General features: G+C 39.8%; 1 protein-coding gene across 3 annotated transcripts in view; it reads right to left on the reverse strand.

Moving 5' to 3' along the window:
• Positions 1–585: 585 nt before the first annotated feature.
• THRB (thyroid hormone receptor beta) overlaps positions 586–23,887 on the reverse strand; it is a gene marked incomplete at its 5' end in the record, with an annotated part of 542,677 nt that continues 519,375 nt past the window's right edge. For all 3 annotated transcript variants that reach the window (XM_082258824.1, XM_082258825.1, XM_082258823.1), the window contains 5 exons: positions 586–2,562; positions 4,502–4,760; positions 9,277–9,423; positions 13,256–13,461; positions 18,944–19,091. In XM_082258824.1, the coding sequence (XP_082114950.1) occupies positions 2,321–2,562; positions 4,502–4,760; positions 9,277–9,423; positions 13,256–13,461; positions 18,944–19,091 (1,002 nt within the window). In that variant the 3' untranslated portion in view covers positions 586–2,320. The remainder of the gene's footprint in view (positions 2,563–4,501; positions 4,761–9,276; positions 9,424–13,255; positions 13,462–18,943; positions 19,092–23,887) is intronic.

The following is a 23,887-nucleotide window of genomic DNA, read 5'->3' on the forward strand; positions in this document are numbered from 1 at the left end:
ACTGCAATACAGATATCACAGTAAGTGTAACTGCTTATAGGCCCAAGGGCCTAAATGCTTGCCGTAGCATTTGCACAATTAAGGGTATTTTGCAACTTCTGCTGGTCCAGCATGGGTTCTGAGATCAGTGAAGTGTCCACGTGTGGAAATTAGCACTGATGTGTGGAGCTTTTCTATGTGAGCTGATGGCACCACAACATACTTGTGGTTGTGATAACATCATGGTTTTAGCATCTGGGCATAATGCATGTTAGTTACACTACTGATAGCCTTTTTTTATATTATTATTCAAATAAGACTATATAAAATTTTGAGTTTGATGGTCCTATCTCTTATTAATTGTTAGTAGTTAACAGACCAGCAACAAAAAAGTACAGGCAACCTACGAAGCATTGCAAATCAGGGCAAGCATCCATTTTCACTACACATCAACTCAGTCATCAGTATTCACGTGAAAGGCCATGCCAGAGAATTACACCAAAATCCATCTTCTGAATCATTCTCCATGTTATCAAATCAATGTGACATACATTCTCCATATATAGGGTAACACATTAAAGTTCAAGAATCTCTGTGTATGTAAGAAGTCAATGTGTTTTAGTGTTTATTGTTGTGTTTTAAAGGCCAAGGGATCATGATTTATATTGACTAAATATAACCATCTATTTAAGGATTAAAGCCTATTATTGAAACAAATGTAGCATTTTGTTTAGCCAGTAAGGCTATTAATGGTAATACGGTTATAATATCAAAATTACTTTTCTTACGTGTGTAATGGGACAAATAGGTCATTTAATAAAGGCACGTGACTCTGCTTCTATCTATCTGGTGCCTACCAGACATGGTGTATGTTGCTGTTATAAAATATAGCTTTATTTTACATTTTTAATGAATATAAACTCTCAACTTCTCTACTGCAAAACATGTACCAGTGACACAATATATAATGCATTGTTTTGGTTCTGTACTCTATATCTAGGGAACTATTGTGCATATGTTATTTGTTAATATGCCAGCCTTTCTATTAAAAAAATATATGTCTGGCAAAAAAATAACCTGGCATAGCATGGAACCCTGAATTGTCAATATGAATACACTTGCTGATGTTCAATGAGAACATGCTGATTAACTGGAGGGATATGTGGCACTTAAGCAATGTAGAATGGACTAAATAATTGGCTTTATTATCACTGCTTCTTTACTAGGCACTGTCAAAGTATGGATAATGAAGGAGGTAGAACAGAATGAAATATAGATATATATCACAGTTCAGGAGTTTATATGCCATTAAGTTATGGCCCTTGAGAGTACAACAGTGTGACGTTACCAAATTGGAAAATGTTGTGTTATTGTCATGTGAGTTGAGGCACATGATAATGACACATACCAAAGTAATTTATGAAGAATTACAGGGATTATCAAAATGGTGAAACAATAATGGAATCCCAAGAGGTTTACTTCCAAATACCTGAGAAGGGAATGTGCAGAATCGAGAAGCTAGTTCTGTACAGTTGTCCTATTAACACCAACTATATAACACAAGTGAGCAATGTACTATCATACTTAAACGTCCAGTCAGCTTAGCTCATTTCTTTCAGATAAAAAAAAAAAAAGCATATTGGAAAAGGGAAGCTAGAGTAAAAAAATACATTCTTTTCAGGATTATCCTTTTCTGTTCTTAAGTATAAAGGTATGATTGTTTAGAATTTTACCAGGCTTAAAATCTCTGACTATAAACCAATCTGAAATCATGCTGCCAAACCAATTTCTCCCCATGCCTGGTCGCATCTGGTGCCAGATAAGGGGCTTTATTGTTTTTTTTAAAAAAATAAATTAAAAAAATATCATCTAGTGATAAAACCAAATATTTGCCTTGTTCTAAGAGGAACATTTTCAGCAGTGAGTGATTATTACTGCTTATACTGCACCACTGAGTGATAATGAACGGTGACGGTTGGTAGGGATTTTAGCCGCAGGCACAATATCTGAGAATACCTTTTCTGTGTAGGATCCGTAGTGCTGGTGAATGCAAGTTAATATATATTTTTTCTTTTTTTTTTCTTTTTTATACAATAACCACTTTATAACTGGAAGGACCGTTTTGATGGCCACTTCAGCAAAAAAGAGGTTAAACTTCCACGGATAAACTTCACATCAAAAGGACAGAATAACAAAAACACGATAGTCACGAGTACCCGCATCAGAGGAACATTTTCATCCATGTCTATTCAGAACAGACGATAACAAAAAAAAGTGACGGAGGCAATGGAATGGAAGGGGTGACCCCAGTAGTGCCAAGAATCCTGAAGCACAGTCTCTTCTAATCCTCAAACACTTCCAAGAAAAGTGGGGGGAACAGTTCAGTGGGGCACTCCACTTTCATGTGCAAGAACCTGCTGGCATGGCAGGCTCCAATCATGCGGAGGTCGGTGACTTTCATCAGCAGTTTTGGCCAAAAGTGTGCAACGTTGTGTTTCCTGTAATTAATGTAGTGTTCAAAAGCCAAGAGGAAACCTTCTTGGCACTTCTCTATTCTTTCCACACTGGAGAGACCAGGCCGATCTAGTAATAAAAAAAGAGAACAGGTTTTGTAAAAACAGCTTTAGATTTAGTTGCTCAACATAATGCTTCTAAATTTCCTATCGATATCGCACCTGGTACACCAGTAGAGTGGATTACAAGGGCATCTGGTAAACCAAGTCTTCTTAAGGGGTAAAACGAATTTGGGTTGCAATCACAAAAAAAGTTTACCTAATATATTACCCTTGCAGATTATTTTTAAACCTTGGGGCATGCAGTTTTCAGTATGCCAACATTTCAAGATGCTCTTTAAAATGTTTATCTATAAAAAATCATAAAAGTAGGGACATCCATTGTCAAAAACCTTGATGTGTTCACACTTATATGTAATTAATCATAAAGCATTCAAATAGCTAAACACAACTATAATATACTTACATTTACTTATTATAATGAAAAAACATCCCCGAAGACGTGGCAAACTTTTCCTTTTCCTTTATTTCTGTTGCCACTATTTTATTTTATTTTATTTTATTTTGTTTTATTCATGTCTGGTCCCAGCAGTTTTGGTAACATTGTTGTATCACTTGTGGTAGTATAAGGGATATTGGTGCAGGATTATCTTGTTCCAGCAGTTTTGGGAACACGTTTGCATCATTTGTAGTAGTATAAGGAATGTTGGTACAGGATTGCCTGACCTCAGCAGTTTTGGTAGTGTCTTAAACCCCTTGACGCTGACGTAATGCAAATATGCGGCCTTCGGCTTCAAGGGGTTGTGCAGGGGTGATGCCTGTTAGAGCGGACGGTTGGCTCTCTTGTACTAACAACCAATGTGGCTAATCAGCCGCTCGGCTGTTATTACAAGTAGCAGAAGGGGACACCCCCCTCCTGCCGCTTTCTTCGGCTCTCCCAGACGTTCCCATCCCACCAGGAGGTCCGAATGACCAGCCGGCACGTTCACCGGCTGGCTGGAGACCTGAAAAAAGCCAGAATCGGCTTTGATCCGGCCTCAGATCTAATAACCCAGAAGTGATGTCATAACATCAGTTTTGGTTTACTAAAGGAAGACTTTAAAGGCGCCAGATTTAAAAAAATGACAGTATTCAAAACAGATAAACTTGGCGTTTTGAATGCTTTTAAGCGCAAAGGAGGGATTTGGGCTCTTATAAATATATCCCTCCATATCCCTCCATAAAGAGTAGCTGTCAATAAAAAATGTAAAGGGACAGTGTAAAAATAAAAAAATAAATAAATAAGAAAAACATTTTTTAAAACGCCCCATCCCTCCGTGCTCGCGTGCAGAAGCGAACGCATACGTAAGTTGCTCCCACAAATGTAGACAGTCTTCAAACCACACATGTGAGGTATCGCCGCAATTGTTAGAGCGAGCACATTCTAGTGCAAGACCTCCTCTGTAACTCTAAACAGGTATGTAGGTAACCTGTAGAAATTTTTAAAGCATTGTCTATGGAGATTGTTTTTAATACCGTAGTTTGTCTACATTCCACGAGTGTGCGCAATTTTAAAAGCATGACATATTGGGTATCTATTTACTCGGGGTAACATCATCTTTAACATTATACAAAAAAATTGGACTAACTTTACTGTTTTTTTTTTTTTTTAATTCATGAAAGTGTATTCCTTCCAAACAAATTGTATTTGAAAGACTGCTGTGCAAATACAGTGTGACATAAAATATTGCAATGATCGCCATTTTATTTTCTAGGTTCTCTGCTAAAAAATATATATATAATATTTGAGGGTTCTAAATAGTTTTCAAGCAAAAAATACTGATTTTAACTTGTAAGCAACAAGTGTCAGAAAAAGGCTTAGGCACGAAGGGACAAAATCCCTTTTCAAACAATGTTAGTAACAGTATATACTGTAACTTTTTTTAAGAAAGTGTCCTAAAAGAACAATTACCTTGTAAAGGATTGCATTCAATATCTATATCTCGGGAAACTATTGATAATGTACACACCTGATGACATTAGTAGCACAGCCTGCAACAAGGCGACTTCGGTATCATCAAGGTTAAATGAAGACAGCGATACGCCCAAATCAAATATGGCATCAGATACCACTCCTAGTCCTCCATTTTTTAGCTGTCCCCTTGTCACCGCCATTTCCCCATTCAGCGTTAAGGTCTCACTTTCAGGATCATAGCGCACTGCAGCTCGGAGGGACATGATCTCCATGCAACAGCCTTTGAGAAGGATGATCTGATCTTCACATGGCAGCTACAAAAAAGCACACATTTATTATTAAAAATAATGTACCACACAATGCAGCTACTAAAAATTGTAATGGTCCCCTGCGCTCAGAAGTGTAATGACCTTCAATTTAGGATAAACCCAAATTTACTGTATAAAATACATATACTAGCTGCTGCTACTTAAAACAGAAGCAATAATGATAAAAAAAACACCACCTTGTCCTCAGAACAAAATTAGGCATCAGTAGCGCAAACAAGACATGGTCACAAATGGCACATTAAAATTCAAATGCATCCACAAAGCATCATTATGAAAAAATGACAAAGTCCATCACATATTAATGCCTTGAAAAAACAATCTGTAAGATGAGTGAATACAAATATAGTAGATGTAATGCACTCCAAAGGCAGAGGTAAAGGTATCCCAGTGTATAGTTGAAAAAACACCTCACAATCCTCCACCAGTGTGCAGGTCGCTCAAAGTTAAATGGCAACTCACCAGAAATCAATGCCTACCCACTCTCATGGATAAGGCACATACACGTGTTGACATCCCCTAGGAAATCCACTGGATCTGCTGCCACTTGCTCCCATTCACATGGATATGGCAAGTACGCGTGTTTAAATCACCTAGAAAATCCCCTGGATCTGCTGCCACTTCCTCCTCCACTGTAAAACATGGATAGAGCAATCCTGATTCTGATACTGTCCCATGTGTTTGGTCTGCAGAGTATTTCAGCGTGAAAGTGTCAAGCTGACTGCAGCTCAGTACAAATCACTGATTATGTCCGCTGTAAAGGGATTGCATGGAGAGGTGGGAGCCTCTTGTCCTTTGGACCTTTAAAATATGATGATAAGACATTGTCTGCCATATTGAGAATCAACAGCAGTGGATTTGTAAAGCTGTGGACTTCTCTGACTCTTCTGGGACAGTATCAGAACCAGGAGTGCTCTATCCGTGTTTTACAGTGGCAGCAGATCCAGTGGATTTTCTAGGGGATGTCAACACGTCTATTTGCCTTATCTATGACAGTGGGTAGGCATTGATTTCTGGTGAGTTGGCATTTCACTTGGAGTGACCTGAACACTGGTGGGGGATTGTGAGGTGTTTCTTCAACTATACACTGGGATACCTTTACCTCTGCCTTTGGAGTGCATTACACCTACTATATTTGTATTCACTCATCTTACAGACTGTTTTTTCAAGGCATTAATATGTGATGGACTTTGTCATTTTTTTCATAATTATGCTTTGTGGATGCATTTGAATTTTAATGTGCTATTTGTGACCATGTCTTGTTTGCGCTACTGATGCCTTATTTTGTTCTATGAGGACAAGTTGGTGTTTTTTTATCACACATTTATTATTATTCAGTAAACCTTTATAAATTGATGAATGAAAAAAAGGACACCTTTTTACACATTTTAGCTGACCATATTTGATAAGTAGAAGTACCTTTTTAGATAGAATTAATAACCTTTTTTGTTGTGCAAAGTGTAATATCCATAATGCTGAATACAGTACAGTGCTGATCACTGCAGTTATCCAGTCATGGGCAAGGAGAATTCCTGCTGAAATGAACTTTCTCTGCACAAAACAGGTTCATTTCATTCTTTTATAAGTGAACGTAAAAAGTATTAAGTAAGCATTCTTTACTTCAGTATATCAACCCCATTGATTTCAAGGAGAGATATTCTGATCATGATCAACAGTTACCCACAGTTCACAATGGACTGTTTACATACTGCAACATTTATACTTAAATTGGATCTATGTTGTACAAAGGATTCCCTCAGTCCTGATCCTTCTGCTATGCAGCATGCACAGATGAAAAGAGAGGCACAAAAATGCATATCAGTCTTAAAGGAACTGCTGCTCCACTCTCCCTTCAGAATCAGAAACGATTTATGTGGGTCACATGATCAGCACTAGGATGGGCCTGAACTGGTAGACAATGCCGTTGTAGAGGTGGGCCTTCTTCTAAGGCACTGCATATATGTGCTCCTCATGATCGCTTTGCTAGCCTGTGATTGGCTGTCACAATGATCATTCTGTAAACCCTGCCCCTGTGCACTCTCTTTCTCCTGAATGGGGAGAAAGATACATTGGGGAGAATTTATCAAAACTGGAGCATACAGAATCTGGAGCAGCTGTGCATGGCAACCGGCTTTTATCTTCAGCCTGTTCAGGTAAGCTTTAAAAATGAAAGAAAGAAGCTTTTGAATAGGGCCTCTTCACCTGTGCACACGTCATAGGCATGTTCAGGGGGTGTGCCTGGGCACACCTTAAACACTGTGTGCCGTACAGATTAACCATACTGCCAGGCTTCCCCATGTCTTGCCCACACCTGCCCCGCAGTGCTGCTGGCTTCTCTCCTCTCTTCCCAGCTGCTGCAGGGAATATTTCAGGATGGAGAGCAGGGGAAGGGGCAAGTGAATATGTCATGTGCCAGCCCCTTCCTTTTCTAAATGAACACAGTGAACACACTCACTTACTGTGTTTATTCATGCTTCAAATTGTGAATGGACTGGAAGCCACTCAGCACAGAGCACTTCCCATTCATTCACTGCCCTGTGTAGCCGAGGCTGCAGAGAAAGGCATGGGTGCTCGAGCTTTGGGTTGCATACCCTAATGCAATAGGCTGCACACACCTATGGCACACGTACGGGGTTACCTCTTCTCTTGTGTATGTGCTTATCAGTGTCAGGATCAGGCCACATTCATGTGTAAGTCAACATTATGGCAGTAACCCGGCTTCGAGATGAGCAGTACACCGTGTGCATTTGAGTAACAGTTCCTTTGTAAGTGTCTTGTCCTGTAGGTGTCACTTCAAACCTTGCTTAATTTACATTGCATTTAGGAGGGACACCGCTGAGCATATGCCCTCCCCACCAGTCCAGCCTAACTCTGCCCCCTAACTCCCAATGCCAGAATGTTGTCCTGCCGTTCACTAGTGCGGACCTCACGCGTGCACATAATTTAATCCTTCTTTCTCCTGTATCATGTGTTTAAGTATATGGTGTCTTTGTACCACAGGTTTGGTACCAGAAACTTTCGGGTAAACCAACTTCCAGGAAAGGAAGCCAGAACCCCCTCGCTACCAGAGGACCTGTCACCTACGCCAGGTACTATGCTTCATGACTGACTGCTATTCACTTCACACCAGTTCTTTGTTACCTGCGGCAACTGCACTCCTGCTCCAATGTTAACCTTTCGTAGCGGCCTTGACTTCATACTCCGTGTGTGCTTACAGGTCCTATTCCTCAAATAAGCCATGTACCATAATGCACCCCTTTAAATTACTTCTGACCAGGCTTGCAATGTAAAGTGCAACACAGTTTTCTTGACTAACTATGCTGTGGCTGCCCAGGCGTACCTGTAAAGGTAGTCCATAATTGGTAGTGTCCATAGCTGCAAAATCCCCTTGGCATGGCAGATGAATGCTGTTCCGGACTATATCTCTCCAAGTGACATGGACCCTCCTACTCCTATGCAATCCAGCTCCAAAAAAAGCTGGGCCACATTGGAAGAAGAGGAATTGTCTTGGCCCACACATAATATACACTAACAATAAGGATAGCTTATGAGCAAAAAAAGTTGGGCTGATCATAAGGTAACAAGCACTACGAAAAAAAAATGTACCTATCTGAGTAAAAAAAACTTTTTTTTTTTTGTAATATTTGTATTATAAAGAAAAAAAGGGCAACATAAAACTATTGTGATTTTTAAAACTGTTTTTGGTAAACTAACGTATCGGTCTTAAAGGAACCTGAACATCAGAGTTTGGTCCAACAGACTTATCTGCCTTTATGCTTTATTGATCCCTTTGGGGTCTTTAATGAAGGTGAGCTTGCACTTCACCTGGTGAAAGGAGCACAAGTTGGAAATTGTTGAAACATCATGGTGTTATCTCTGTGAAGCACTTTATAAAATAGAGACTTTCTGTATTGCACAATTTATAAGAAGTTTTGCTATTCACATTCTATAATATTGGATTTTTTTTTTTTTTGCATTTTTTTATTAATATATTTGTTCACTGAGTTTTTTTTTTGTATTGGCACTTTAACTTTTGACATGTTTACAATTATAGTAATTTATTGTCACTTTTCAGTTATCACCTTACCTTAGTACTTTAGTTACTTATTTATCCTCTGGTTGCTTCAATGTCTTGGCTGATAATGCTTTAAAGACATGGGGTTCAGCAAACTGGTTTTTATTAAACATGGGGGAGGAATTTGGCAGGTCAGGACATAATCTTATTAAAGCTTAAATGGCTTTATTATTGTTATTATAATTCAATAGACATATATTTTCTCAACCAGAAAAATTGCAGCTATATTCAAAGGCATACATACTGGCCAGGACAGCCTTAGAGAACTCAGCAGAGCATTAATAAATATGCACTTGCAGAATTCTTTCTTCAGTGTGTGTTATTAATACCTGCAACATATTTCACAATATATTTACTTTTAATTCTGCTGAAATATTTGTGTGATACTACAGAATGGCTGCAGAACCACTGTACAGAGCATTTACTTACCTCACAAAACATAGGTAATTTTTTGGCAAAATCAACCACTCGTGTAATTGCTGGGGTGATTATTTTTGTAAACTGGCTGAAGGCTTCTAAGTCCACTTTTCCACCCTCCGGTGCATTAACTATAGGAGCCTGCCCGATATCTTCTGGCTAGGGTCAAGCAAAACATCACATATGTAAATTTTTTCATATTTTACCTAAAGCTGAAACCTACACAAATATCCAAAACAACATTTAATCCATAAATGAATGCTGCTGCAAGACTTACCCACCTTACCAATTGTTCAGTGTCCTCCACCCCTCTCTGCCAATCCCTTCACTGGCTTCCACTCACCCAACGAATAAAATTCAAAGTGCTAACAATAGTTTACAAAGCCATCCACAACTCTGCCCCCAGCTACATCACTAACCTGATCTCAAAATATCAACCAAGCCGCTTTCTTCGGTCCTCCCAGGACCTCCTGCTCTCTAGCTCCCTTGTCACCTCTTCCCATGCTCACCTCCAGGATTTCTCCAGAGCTTCTCCCATCCTTTGGAATCTCTACCCCAATCTGTCCGACTGTCCCCTAATCTATCCATCTTTAGACGATCCCTGAAAACCCTTCTCTTTAAAGAAGCCTACCCGGCTACTAACTAATAACACTGTTTCACTTGCTCCATCAGCTCATCCCCCACAGCTATTACCTTTTGTATCAATTGACCCTCCCTTTTAGATTGTAAGCTCTAACGAGCAGGGCCTTCTGATTTCTTTTGTTCCAAATTGTAGTGTAACTGTAATGTCTGCCTTCATTTTGTTAAGCGCTGCGCAAACTGTTGGCGCTATATAAATCCTGTATGATAATAATAATTTAATCACGTTATGGGTTCCTATTAAAAGTAAAGTGTAAGTAAACTTTTCTTATTTGCTTTTTCTCTGTTTAAAATACCAATTAAAGCATTTTGGTATATGTGTTCTACATTTTCAAATGACTCTTTGATCCTGCAGGAAATCCAGTGAGCTTGTAAGATCCTGCCCACTTTGTGTTTTCTCAAGTAGCTCTATTATTGTTGCACAGGGTACCTTGTGAGCTATGAAGGAAAAACAAAGATTATGGAGACTGGGGGGGTGTCCTGTAGTCCAAACACACTCCCTGTCCTAGGTTGACAACGCAGCACTTCCCTGGATACAGTACAGTAATAGTCACCCTAGGTCAGGAAGTGTAATACTGACACACTTACATTCTTGGGTTTAGATACCCTTTAACCATTTGTCTACCAGAGACATTTTTTTTCATTTTTTTCACACATCATAATGCACATTTTAGTTCTGAAGATTGGTTAAAACCCTTATCATTATATATTTTCAGAAAGCAAAGACCCTGGCAAATAAAATGGCGTTAGTAGAAAATTTTTATGTCACATGATATTAGGACATATTCATCAAACCCATATTGTCAGTAAAAAAAGTTCATTTTAGTGAACACAAACACAATATATTATCCACATTTTTGTATATACAGTATGATATATAAGATGAGGTTGCGTTGAGTAACTAGATTTCTGTCAAGCCTTAAAATTGAGTGCACCTGTGAAACAACAAAAATCATGCATTGTACTGTATATGTATTTTTAGGAAACCATTTTTAAGACTTATGGTAGAAACTGACTCAGTTATCACAGGGGGCATGCACTATTTTATGCTTTGATATCACTGGGGGCATGCATTAAATGTAGCATACCTTGCATATGTGCTAATAGGCAGAATGTAAATGAGAACACTGCAGAAAACAATGTTCGATTAAGATTTAATAACATTTAATGAAAATTACTAAACTGAGCTTTCTTTGGGGAGTGAATAGGTAAACTTTGTACTATATGTCTGGCTTATTGCTACTTTTTCTTTCTTTTTTGTACAAGTTATTATTTTCTAGCTTCATGTCCGAGTGAAAGTTGCTGTTTGTCCTAAATAAAATAAAGACTTTTTGGATAGTGGGAACCACTGGGGCTTGGCAAGTTCTTTCTAAGCTGCTGAGCCTTATGGCCATCTCTTCCTTTGAATGTGTTTCTTCTGAATGATATTTGTTAATGCATTCTCTTCTGCTGACACTGGAGAGAAAACGTTGGTGGTGTAGTATTAGAAGATAACACAAATAACACCTGAATGAGCATAATTTTTAGGGCTTTTGTGCCAAGAAGAATTTCATCGCTTAAAAATGAAATTACAGTGCCAGCTGCCTGTCAAACCACATCAGTGCATTTACTATCTAGTGGGTATGAGAGCTTTTATTAAATACTTAAAGGGTGTTGTTACTTGTTCAGAGTTTTTATAAGAGGAGTTGCAGTCAGGATTTAGGAAGCTTTATACATGTTTTCTTTTTTATGCTTTCTGTGTAGTGCTTGCTGTGCTCTGTCTTTAACATCATACCCTTTAGTTGAGAATCTTTGTGATAGAAGAATATAATGGGCCATTATGATGCCTAACTCTTCTTCAGCTTTTTGGTTCATTAATTGAAGTGTCTGAAATATAGTTTTTGTGGTGTTCCTAGGAACAAAGAATGAGGACAACAAAGTTTTTGCTTTGCCAAAAACTAGGATATCCCCGTGAATTTCACCATTTTGGTGAAATGCAAGTTACCTAGTAAGTTGAAATGAAGGTCCCTTTGTATGTTTTTTAGAGACAATTGAGTACTGTCCGTGATACTTTTTTTATTTGCACTAACATACAATTTTTCAGGACAAGCTTTCGAGGTATGTCCCCTTCATCAAGATCCAAGCAGTACTTGTCTCTGTCGCAAGTGCACTAATACGGCTACAATTACCTCAAGTATGTTTTTTAGGAGTAAAATTGGCTTTAAATTGCTCCAGGGGGGTTAGAGAGGGGCTCTTTTAAAACGTTAATATATTACAAACTTTTGCTGCTTAGTTGTACATTGAATACATCAAAAAAGGAAATGGAGTGACAGGTTGGTAAATAAGCAAAGACTTTTTACTCACATGGTTTTATTTGTCAACAAAGCCATGTGATCACCATGTCCTCTGTGCCATTAACATGGTGACGAATGACTCTATTGATAAATGAATTCATCACTAGCTCAAAGTGGCTAATTATTACTTTGTTTACCAACAAAATCATGTGATTATGTTTTCAGTTGTTACATGGTGATCAAAGGCTTGGCCAGAAAAGTAAATCAGAGTGAGGATTAAAGTTAGCTTAAGGGATCAAGTTGAAGTCAGGGTTTGAGTTAGGGTTTAGTGTTAAATGCAGAGTTATGTAGGACTAGGATTTCCGATATAGCATTAAGTTTAGGTTTAGCATTAAAGTGGTTGTACAGGCAGAAGTTTTTTTTTTTTTACCTTACTGCATTCTATTCAGCAAGGTAAAAAAACCTTCTGCATGCAGCTTCCCCCGCAACCCCCCCCTAAATATATACCTGAGCCCGATCTCGATCCAGCAATGTGCACTAGAGCTGAGGCTCTCTCAGTTCTCTTGCTCCCGATTGGCTCAGATATATCAGTGGCTCCCACTGCTGTCAATCAGAGACAGTGGGGAGGGAGTAGAGGCAGGGCCAAGTCCTGCTCTTTTTATCTTATGAACTCAGAACAGGGCCTGGGAGAAAGTGGCTTGCTATGGGGGCACTCGATAGGGGGGGGGGGGGGTGGAGCCAGAAGAGCCAGTGGGGGACCATAGAATAGGAGGATTGGGGCTGCTCTGTGCAAAAACCATTGCACAGAGCAGGTAAATATAACATGTTTATTTTAAAACCAAAACAAAATACCCTTTACAATTACTTTAAAGCTAACTTTAGGGTAAGGTAAGCATTAGCCTTTACATTTTTAAGAGTATTTTTTCAAGCAAATTCTGCCTAAGCAGTCTGCATGGCAAAATTTAGAATCAATTTTTAGGAATTTCAGCAACACTGATGGGTCCTCCTTCAAAGCACATGCAGTCACATAAACCTAAAGTTCCAACTAAATACTAATGTGTTATTCAGCCTTTTCTTACCAAAAATTTTCGTTTCTGTTTCCAGTGACTTCCCTGTGCATTGGTGGCCACATGAGCTTCAGTGACAACCTGTATTAGCTCCCACTCCTCTGATGTCGGTTCTGGTTTCTGTACCAGTGTCTTCTGTAGTTCGTCTTTGCGTCTCTTTTCTCTGTTTTCTTCTATGAGTTTTCTTTTTGCCAAACGCTTGCTGTCGTCCAAAACCACTTTAAGGAATACATGCACGTTAATTCTTTTTCACACTTCCCAATGTCAATAAAAGTCCCCTGATTCATACATATAAACACAAACGTTGCAAACATTCACCTCAGCCAAGTACATTTTTTCTTTCCACGGATCATCTAGCTTCCCATCGCCTGGCGAATTCAAAGTATTTTACTACTTTGGCAGTCAGTATTTTGCTTTGCTACCACAGCCCACATTGAATGTAGCCAGGCAAAATTTTATTTCAGCCCACAGAAAGACCAAAATATATAATAAAGGAATGTTACATCAAGACAAGTATAATGTCACAGTCACTTTAGTCAGTAATGAACAGAGTGTAGTACATTTTTATAATTGAAAAACTGTCTAGCTTCTTTACATATAGTCATGATCATGTATTAAAGACTGGATAGACAGATAAAGTTGGCTACACATTATACAATTTTTTTATATTTACCTTCAGCTATGTAGTGCAAGGGCCTGTACTAGAACATTGTATAATATGTAGCAAGCTTTAGATGTTGTTGAAGTCTTGCCTGCATTAGTATGCACTTAACACAACTGAAGCAGCCTTCTTCTCGCTGCTGATAGAAATGATCCACATGTTCTTGACTGTTGGATGTTTTGCTGAGAACAGCACACAGCACTTCTATAGGCCTTATTCAAATTTTTTGCAGTGCACTTATCTAAACAGCCAAGTACACATGCACATAGTGGAAACGTTACTCTATTAGTAGAGTTTAGTTAACCCTATAAAAAGCATATGGGAGACTTCTAAGAATGCGTTGTGCGCAACCTTAAGCAGGCTACCCTTTGACAGCCTCTTCCAAGGCTGCCGATATATACTCACTGTAGTCCACCTATATATTCCCATAAGTATTTTAATATTTAATCTCCAACTTCCAGCATTTGGCTACTCATTGTCATCCATGTGACTTTTCAGCTATTGCAGAGTTAGAACTATTCCTAATTTCTTTGATTAATACAAATGGAATACTGTATTTTTTTTTTTCTATGGAAGTATCTATCTCTGATTTGAGAGAGCAAATAAGTACTAAGTACAACTAATTTTAGAAAAAGATTACTACCCAGGAGCAGCAGAGACTCCACCACTGGCATCTACTAAGTCGTATTTATTGGTTTCACTATCAAATTTTCTTAATCAGAGTACTCTATGATTAAACCAATTCCAGAGCAAAAAGTCCTATGCCTGGTACACACGTTTAGAATATTGGACGAACGATTGTCCGACTTTTTTTGGATGCTAGCCTTATATCGAAAACGAATAGGTTAGTAAAGTTCTGAAAATTCCCGTAAGACAGATTACAACTTCCTGCGATCATGTAATATATTGTATTGTATGGTATTGTATTCTTTTGTTTCGGAGCATGCATGGTCTTGTTCACTCGATTTTTTATGGATGAATATCCCAGTAAGAGCTGTGAAGATGTGGAATAGACTCCCCCAAAAGCAGGTTCTGGCCAGCTCAGTAGATTGTTTTAAGAAAGGCCTGGATTGTTTCCTAGATATAACTGGATACTAATATTTATAGGTAAAGTTGATCCAGAGAATATCCGATTGGCTCTTGAGGGATCAGGAAGGAATTGTTTCCTCTGCTGGAGCAAATTGGACCATGCTTTATTGGGGTTTTTTTTGCCTTCCTCTGGATCAACTCTGGGTATAGGATTGTATATATAGGATTATATATACAGTTAGGTCCATATATATATTTGGGCACAGGCACAATTTTAGTTTTTTTTCAAAACTGAACAAAACATATTTAAGTTATAGTTCTATAAGGGATATGGGCTGAAAGTGCACACTCTCAGGTTTAATTTTGGGGTATATATATCCAAATCGGAAAAAGGGTTTAGGAAATACAGCTCTTAAGAATAGCCATTCCCCCTTTTTTAAGGGACCAAAAGTAATTGGACAGTTGAATCAAAAGCTGTTTCATGGCCAGGTGTGGGCTACTCCTTTGATATTTCTTCATCAATTAAGCAGGTAAAAGTTCTGGAGTTGATTCTAAGTGTGGTATTTGCATTTGGAATCTATTGCTGTGAATCTATATCATGTCTACAAAGGAGCTGTCCATGCAAGTGAAACAGGCCATTGTAAGACTTCAAAAATGAAACAAATTTATCAGAGAGATAGCAGCAACATTAGGAGTGGCCGAATCAACAGTTTGGTACATTCTGAGGAAAGAAGAACACACTGGTGAGCTCAGTAACATAAAAAAGCCTGGACATCCACAGAAGACAACAGTGGTAAAGAAAAACCCATTCACAACATCCAGACAAGTGAAGGACACTCTCCAGGAGGTGGGCGTAACATTGTCAAAGTCTACAATCAAGAGAAGACTGCAAAAGGTGCAAACCATTCATAAGCCCAAAGAATAGAAAAGCCAGATTAGACTTTGCCAAAAAACATCTAAAAAAGCCAGACCAGTTCTGGAAAAGCATTCTTTGGACAATGAAACTAGGATTAATCTGTACCAGAATGACGGGAAGAAAAAAGTGTGGAGAAGGCTTGGAACAGCTCATGATCCAAAGCACACAACATCATTTGTAAAACTGGTTGAGCTAGAATGACTTGTGTCTTTTTTTCAGCCAGACTAACTATGTAACTATGTAATATTGTACAGAATAAATGAAAACCATGGATTCTGTTATCGCATGAGAAACATTTTTGTGCTTGTCTCTTCAGACAATTTCGGATGAACTTTCATTATCGTCTCGCAAGCTGTGTACTAACGATTCAATTATTGGATGATTGCTCCAAAAGCGGTATTTTCCGTCCGATTTTCTCATCCTGCGCACTAGGCATTAGAAGGAGGAACCCAGGAAGTCAGAGAGTAATCACTGTGTCAGTAAGTTTTATTGCACAATGGAAGACTGCCCTGCCGGGGCCATTATCAACTGAATACTAGGACCGTAACTGACTGTGTCGTACATTAGAGAATAAATTAAAAGACAAAAGACTAATCTTACTTTTTTATAATTTTGTATTGGGCACTCCTTTAAATGGTCTATTTATTGAAGTAGGATTTTTGAATTGCTGTTTGCTTACATGAAAAAGTGAAATCTTATTCTATTATTTATGGTGAATTTATGCGCCATATAAAAATAGATATTTAAAAAGTAACAGAAACTAAGCAGCAATTATCTGTTTGCATTCCACAACATTTTACTTTGTTTATAAATGCAAAGGTTGTACTTTTTTTTTTTTTTTTTACAAGACAAAAAGTCTACATGTACCAGACCTATAGAGTTTTTAGCAGTAGCAACAGCTTAGCTACATTTAGTATGTAACTGCAGACTGAGGCCTGGTTCTCACAAATGTGGGTGGTTACAAGTGCAGAAATTGCAGCGATTCCTGCCACCACAGTCAAAACACACTGCTGTTTAAAAATGTGTGGGGCTGCCAGTCATTCCTAATGGCACCCTCATGCATTTCAAACTGCAGCATGTGAACCAGGCCTTAAAGGGTTTCCAATTGTCTACTGTAATGACCTAAAAGTGAATAACTCTACACCAAGTTCACTATATGGACCACTTATATATTTATACTAATGCCTCGTTTCCACTGAGTGGTACGGTACGGTTCGGTTCGGTACGGTACGGTTCAAAACGGTACACCTTGAGTTTCCACTGCCAATAGTACCCTTTCATGATAGGCGTGGTGTAGCCGGAAAGCTGTGATGGACGATTCTCTGTCAACCAATCAAAGTTCTACAGAGTGTAGCTCCACCCTGTTAGTACGGTACTGATGTGCTTGGTACCCCAACGAAAGGGTCCCAAAAAAGTGGTACGGTACGGTTCGGAATTAGGGTACCATTCACAATGGAAACGGCAAAAATTGCGTACCGTACCTAACCGAACCATAACGCTCAGTGGAAACGAGCCAATAGTGACCATATCCCCCTTTTATCGCCTCTTCTCAATATAGAAAACATTTAGTGGATCCTTACTGGAACCATGGGACTTCCCATACCTTCACCCACCCCTTCCCTCCTCCTTTCTTCTCGACCCTTCCCATTTTAAAATGTAGTCCCTCGGACACTCTTATCTTGTCAGCTTTGAAACTTATGGCCTAGTAGGTACTACTGTTTGATGTACTGTATGCTGTCATTCAATAACTCTATGCAGCTGTTTTGACTTTGGATCATGGTTTTGTGTGTAAGCTTGTGGGTGAGTGCAGCGGGGTGCAGTTGCAGTAAAACACATACACAATACGGATGCAATGATTACAAAGAACTTGTATTGTAGTGAGAGTATACCAGTTCACAAAAAGCCCGGCGGGAAGGCAGCCCAACCAGGAACACTCATGGATGAATAGCAGATTGTAGCAGAGCAGATCTCAACCAAACTGACAGTGTCTGTCTTGAGGGGGTGGAATGCATCCTGGTCGGTCTGTGCCTAAACAGGGAAGTTTCCAAGAAGAGTGGCAAGATTTTCCTTCTCATCTGGAACCTTTCCCTGCCACTATTACTGTCCCTGACAGAAGGGTGAACTGTCCCTACACTATGCACATGCTAAATGCATGCCAAACCCAGGAGCCAAGGTCTGAATTAGACTCTTCCTGACCCAAGATGGCCACCAAAGTCACATGGGCTGTTAGCATCCAACCGGATCTCTGCCCCAACGACCCAAGAAACCATAGAGGAACCAAGTTCCTCTTGACTTAATTTTTCTCTGCATTGCCGCTGTGGTTGAGGGCCACCTGCAGTGGAGAAAATAGACTGCAACTGCTTACAAGTTAGCATGTCTTCCCTTGCTATCTGACATATTGACAACGTCTCAGTATGTGACTGTCTTTTACTCTGTGATGTTATGTCCATACCTTTTATACTCTGTGAACCATTTCTTACACTGAATTAATACACATTTTGAACAAGAATAAGTTTAGTTTTGCTGATATATCAGTTTGGTTGTCTTTCTCTGCACTTCTCCAACATCATTTTTGTAAACTGGTGCCCAAAACTGAACTGCATATTCCTTATGGGGGTTTACTAATGATTTGTACTTGGGCAAAATTATGTCTCTTGCTCTGGAGTCCATACCTCTTTTAATACATGAAAATATTTTGCTTGCTTTGGAAACTAAAGCTTGGCATTGAATGCTATTATTAAGTGTATGTTCTTACCAGAACACCCAGATCCTTCCTTTCTTAGAACGTTTAATGCATGCATGTTTTTTGCTCCCAAGTACATAATTTCACATTTATCAATATTAAACCTCATCTGTCACATAGTTGCCCAAGTAAATATTGCATTGAGGTCAGCTTGTAAGTTGGAGACATCCTGTAAGGACGTTATTCCATTACATAGCTTGGTGTCATCTGTAAACAGGGAAATAATTATTTTTAAGGACAAACAAAATATCGTATAGTCTGTTTACTTTAAATGGGTTTATTTTTTTGGGCATTCATCATGCTGTTTTCTAGGTGAGTATATGGAACAAACATCTCTTATGAGGTACTTACAATCTGTTGCCATGCCAACAGCGATGCACTTTTTGAAACGGCATTCTTGGCACTGGTTCCTTGTTACTTTGTCTATCACGCATTTTCCTTCATATTTACAGGAATAGCTTGGGTGAAGATTTTTCTGAATAGTTCTCCTGAAAAAGCCCTAACAATGGAAAAAATACATTGTTACCATTGGCAGACTAAAAAAAAAAATCTGAACTTGTATTGCCAGTACAGCACTGTAAGCGATGCAATCTGTACAGAAACGCTCTGCCTTTTCAGCTTAGAGATAGGATGGCTTCAGGAGCCTGAGATATAGAAGACATCTGACCCAAATTTTCAATACACTGAGCTTCTGCTTACAATAAGGCACATGACATTGTCATACAACACTTTATATATGTCATTTCCATTGTACTGCTACAGCTTTCTTCTCGATGCAAAACAAACACAAAGTGGAATTATTGTTCTGGGGACACGTTAGCGCCAAGCCCTGCCCCCTTATCTGCTATGTCACAGCTGGTGCAGAAACCTATATGTTATAGTTCATACATAAGGTACACTATATTACCAAACATATTGGGATGCCTGCCTTTACACGCACATGTACTTTAATGGTATCCCAGTCTTTGTCCGTAAGGTTCAATATTGATTTGGCCCACCCAATGCAGCTATAACAACTTCAACTCTTCTGGGAAGGCTGTCCACAAGGTTTAGGAGTGTGTCTATGGGAATGTTTGATCATTCTTCCAGAAGCGCATTTGTGAGGTCAAGCATTGATGTAAACGAGAAGGCCTGGTTCGCAGTCTTCGCTCTATTTAATCTCAAAGGTGTTCTATCAGGTTGAGGTCAGGACTCTGTGCAGGCCTGGCAAGTTCCTCCACCCCAAACTCGCTCATTCATGTCTTTATGGACCTTGTTTGTGCACTTGTGCGCAGTCATGTTGAAACAGGAAGGGGCCATCCCCAAACTGTTCCCACAAAGTTGAGAGCATGAAAAGTCCAAAATGTCTTGGTATGCTAACGCCTTAAGAGTTCCCTTCACTGGAACTAAGGGGACAAGCCCAACCCCACACCATAATCCCCCCTCCACCAAATGATTTGGACCAGTGCACAAAGCAAGGTCCATAAAGACATGGATAAGTGAGTTTGTGGTGGAGGAACCTGACTGCCCTGCACCTCAACCCAACAGAACAACTTTGGGATGACTTTGAGCAGAGACTGCGAGCCAGGCCTTCTCGTCCACATTAGTGCCTGACATTACAAATGCGCTTCTGGAAGAATGGTGAAACATTCCCATAGACACACTCCTAAACATTATGGACAGCCTTTCCAGAAGAGTTTAAGCTGTTATGGCTGCAAAGGGTGGGCCAACTCAATATTGAACCCTACAGACTAAGAGTGGGATGCCATTAAAGTTCATGTGTGCGTAAAGGCAGGCCTCTCAATACTTTTGGTAATATAGTGTATATAGGGAAAGGTGATGTTCTGTTACAGTGACAGGTGAAGTATTTTAGTAGGGGCATTCTATCATAGTCTCATAGGGCTAATTTCTGACATTTCTACTGTTCAAAGAACAGACTTGCTTTTGCTAGTCAGGTATTTAAGGATATGTCCAGTCAAAGTTAAAAATTAGAATTTTGCTTAGGAGCCACCTTCTAAGAAAGAGAGGCAACACTGTAAGGTGCCTGTGAAATTATCTAGACTGTCGTTATCATTTTCTATTGGCTGTGGCCATAAGTTTGTAGTACTCTTCTGTGACCCAGCCTATTCTCCCAGTGTTGTCACTGAAGCTAGCCACTCCAACAGCTGCAAGAAACTAGCCCTACTCCTTTTAGCTAAGTGGCAGAGGCAGTGGGATATTTTGAAAGTGGTGCTGGTAACTCAAAATGATTGTAAACTATCACCTTGTAAAACAACCCATTCAGTATAAAATTGAAATGAAAGGCAAACATTTGTGTACAGAAGTATATAAAAAAAAAAAAACTTTTTTCCCCTTGTTTATAAGTGATTACATTCCCTCTGTTCCCTATTTTCAGCTGCATAAAAGCTAGGGAGAGGAGAAGCAACAGCACACTGACCTTCCCAGTGAAAGGGCTTGTCAGGACAAGTCTGATCATTGGGGGAGAGCATACTAAGTTCAAAGCACAGCTAGAGAGTGTGTTCTACTGCCTAGTGTGGTCAGTTTTTAATAGCAAAGTAGAGGGACTTACATGTTGACCAGGGATTTACATACAAAGGAAGCAAAAAAAAAAAAAAAAAAAAAAAGAACAGGGTACTTTTTCATACAAGTACGTGGTACAGCAGACCCATGCAGGGGAGGACTGGACCAGGGGGGCAATTGCCTCCTGGCCCGCTCTGATGCCCTGTAAAAAGGCTGCACCGCATCTGCCACAGACATGCCTAAAGGATTCCTGGTGAAGAGAAGTAAAAAATTCAGAGCGCAGGCCTCTTTCCCCCAGCATGGATGGTGTAAACTGTGTCTGAGCAGAAGCTGATTCCATGCCCCACTGGAGACTCTCCCCCGGCCAGCCCCAACCGAGCTGTCCCAGCTCCCCCCAACTGCCCCCTGCTGGCCAGGTTGGGAACCCGGATTCAGCTGGTGGGTAGAGAGTACCTGGAGCGGAGCTTCAGCCTGGAATGGGGGTCAGAAGGAGGCTGGGAAAAGGGAGAGTGGGAGGGGGGGCCGAGTCGCTGCACCATGGGCCTCTGGACTGTACTTGCCCCCTGAGCCAAAAGTTGCCAATCAGCCCCTGGGCCCATATCACTAAAGTGAAAAACTTGGGTAACAAACAATTGAAGTCTGGGTCAGAAATTATGTTCCCAGCCCTGCTTCTGCTCACCCAAAGCCAATAATACCAGTTTGAGAAAGTGGTGGTAGGTCCTTAGCTGATTTTCTTGCACAGAAGACACTCTACCAATGCATTGTTTGCATTTCAATTTGTAAATAAGTTTTTGTTATTAAAAAAAATCATTCCAACTCAACAAGCTTGAGTGCCACATTTGTGCGATGCGGGAACGCTGCGAATATACAGCGTGTTTCCGCATCGCATCCGCACCCCTGGCAGTTCACACTGCCATATGCGATACGCTGGGGGTGTCAATTAAAAGTTAACGACACCCCCAGATAAGATCGCATATCGCAGTGCGATCTGTAAGTTCGCACAGAATCGGATCGCACTAGTGTGAACCACCATGCTATCCGATTCTGCTGCGGACAAAAAAAGGGTCATGTGCGTGTTTTAGTGCGATTGTGGTGCGAATTCTGGCTGAAATTTGCACCGCACAGAGATCGCATGTGATTTTAGGAGCAGTGCGCTCTGAATTACATGCGATCTCTGTGATCGCACAAATGTGATCCGGCACTTACTCTGGTATTTAGGGGGGGTGTAGAGAATCTGTCAAAAATCAAGCTGTGTAAAAAGGTGTGCTAAGATCATTAGCCTAGTGGTCCTTTGACATCTAGATGAATGGGCTCCTAACAGACTTTGTAACTACAAAGCAAAGCATTTTGTCAAGTGACAAACATTTTGAAAAAACATTCCTTTGTAGTATATTTTTGAAGCATGCACAGTGTCTTCCGAAGCTTATTTGACACCTGCACAGAGTTGGTGTTTGAAATAGACACTGATATCCCATAAAGGGTTTAGATTTAATCCTTAAGTAAAGTATTCCCTTGGTGTCAGCAATATTATTTCTTATATTAAAATAAATATTTGACTTTGAGGGTCTATTCACCCTTCAGACTATAGACCTCTGCACAGACTTTTGGCATTACACCGACTTTAGTTTATGTTGAATTGCTACACTAAAAAAATGATTACACACAGCACATACTGGGACTGGTAAAGGAACATAAATCGATATGCTCTTCTTAGCAACCAAGTAGATTATTTTTTTTTAACCACTTTAGGACCGCTCGCTGTGCTGCTACTGTGGCACAGTGGCAGCCCTGGGTCCAGCAACGTAGACCTACGTCGCTGGACTCCTAGCTGTCTCGGCGCTGCCAGAGGCTCGCTCCCACTGTGTTTAGACATCGGGGAAAGTGTGAGAAAATCCGCCTGCTTGTGTAAACAAAGCAGGCGGATCTTCTCTGTGACAGACAGGAGGAGATCGCAGGATTCAGCATTGCTGAACCTGCGATCTGTGTCTGTGTCACACAACCCCCTCCCCCCACACACGTCAGTAAGCATGAGGCATACATTTAACCCCTTGATCACCAACAGCGTTAACCCCTTCCCTGCCAGTATCATTTTTAATGTAAAATCTTCCGGTCTTAAAGCGGTTAAATAAAAGCAGACAAAACTTTATTTTTTTGTTTGTTCTTTTTGTTTATACAGTGAAAAGTTATATTATCTGTCAAGTTTTTATGGGTGTCATGCTCCAATACTGATATTATCCCTAACCTCTGGAGCTGTAATCAGAGAATATAAGAAAATCTTTGCAATAGTATCACAAACAAAATGAAAGACTTGAGAGAGGTTCTAAACACTATCTACTCTACACAACAAAGTTTTTGTTGTTGCCAGTGTCTCTTTGCACATTTCCTGTCTCCATTTCTACACAGTGAAGTGAAAAGTCCACAACAGGGGCATCGAAAAAACAAAAACTCACTTTTGTTGCCAGCAGTTTAGACATTAATGACTGTGTGTTATTTTGAGGGGACAGCAAATGTACACTGTTATACAAGCTGCACACTCACTACTTTATATTGTAGCAAAGTGTCATTTCTTCAGTGTTGTCACATGAAAAGGTATAATAAAACATTTACAAAAATGTGAGGGGTGTACTCACTTTTGTGAAATACTGTATACAGTATCTCATGTGTGCTCATATGTGTGCTCTATCTGGTACCTGGTCTGGTTCCACTGACTTCCTGCCTATAAAAACTCAGCCATCTTGGATGTCTGCAAGCCTAATTACCACCAGTTGCTTGGGTTTGTGAATAGGTGAGGCATTG

Source organism: Pelophylax lessonae, assembly GCF_965119305.1.
Source record: "Pelophylax lessonae genome assembly, chromosome: 5".
Classification (NCBI taxonomy): Eukaryota; Metazoa; Chordata; class Amphibia; order Anura; family Ranidae; genus Pelophylax; species Pelophylax lessonae.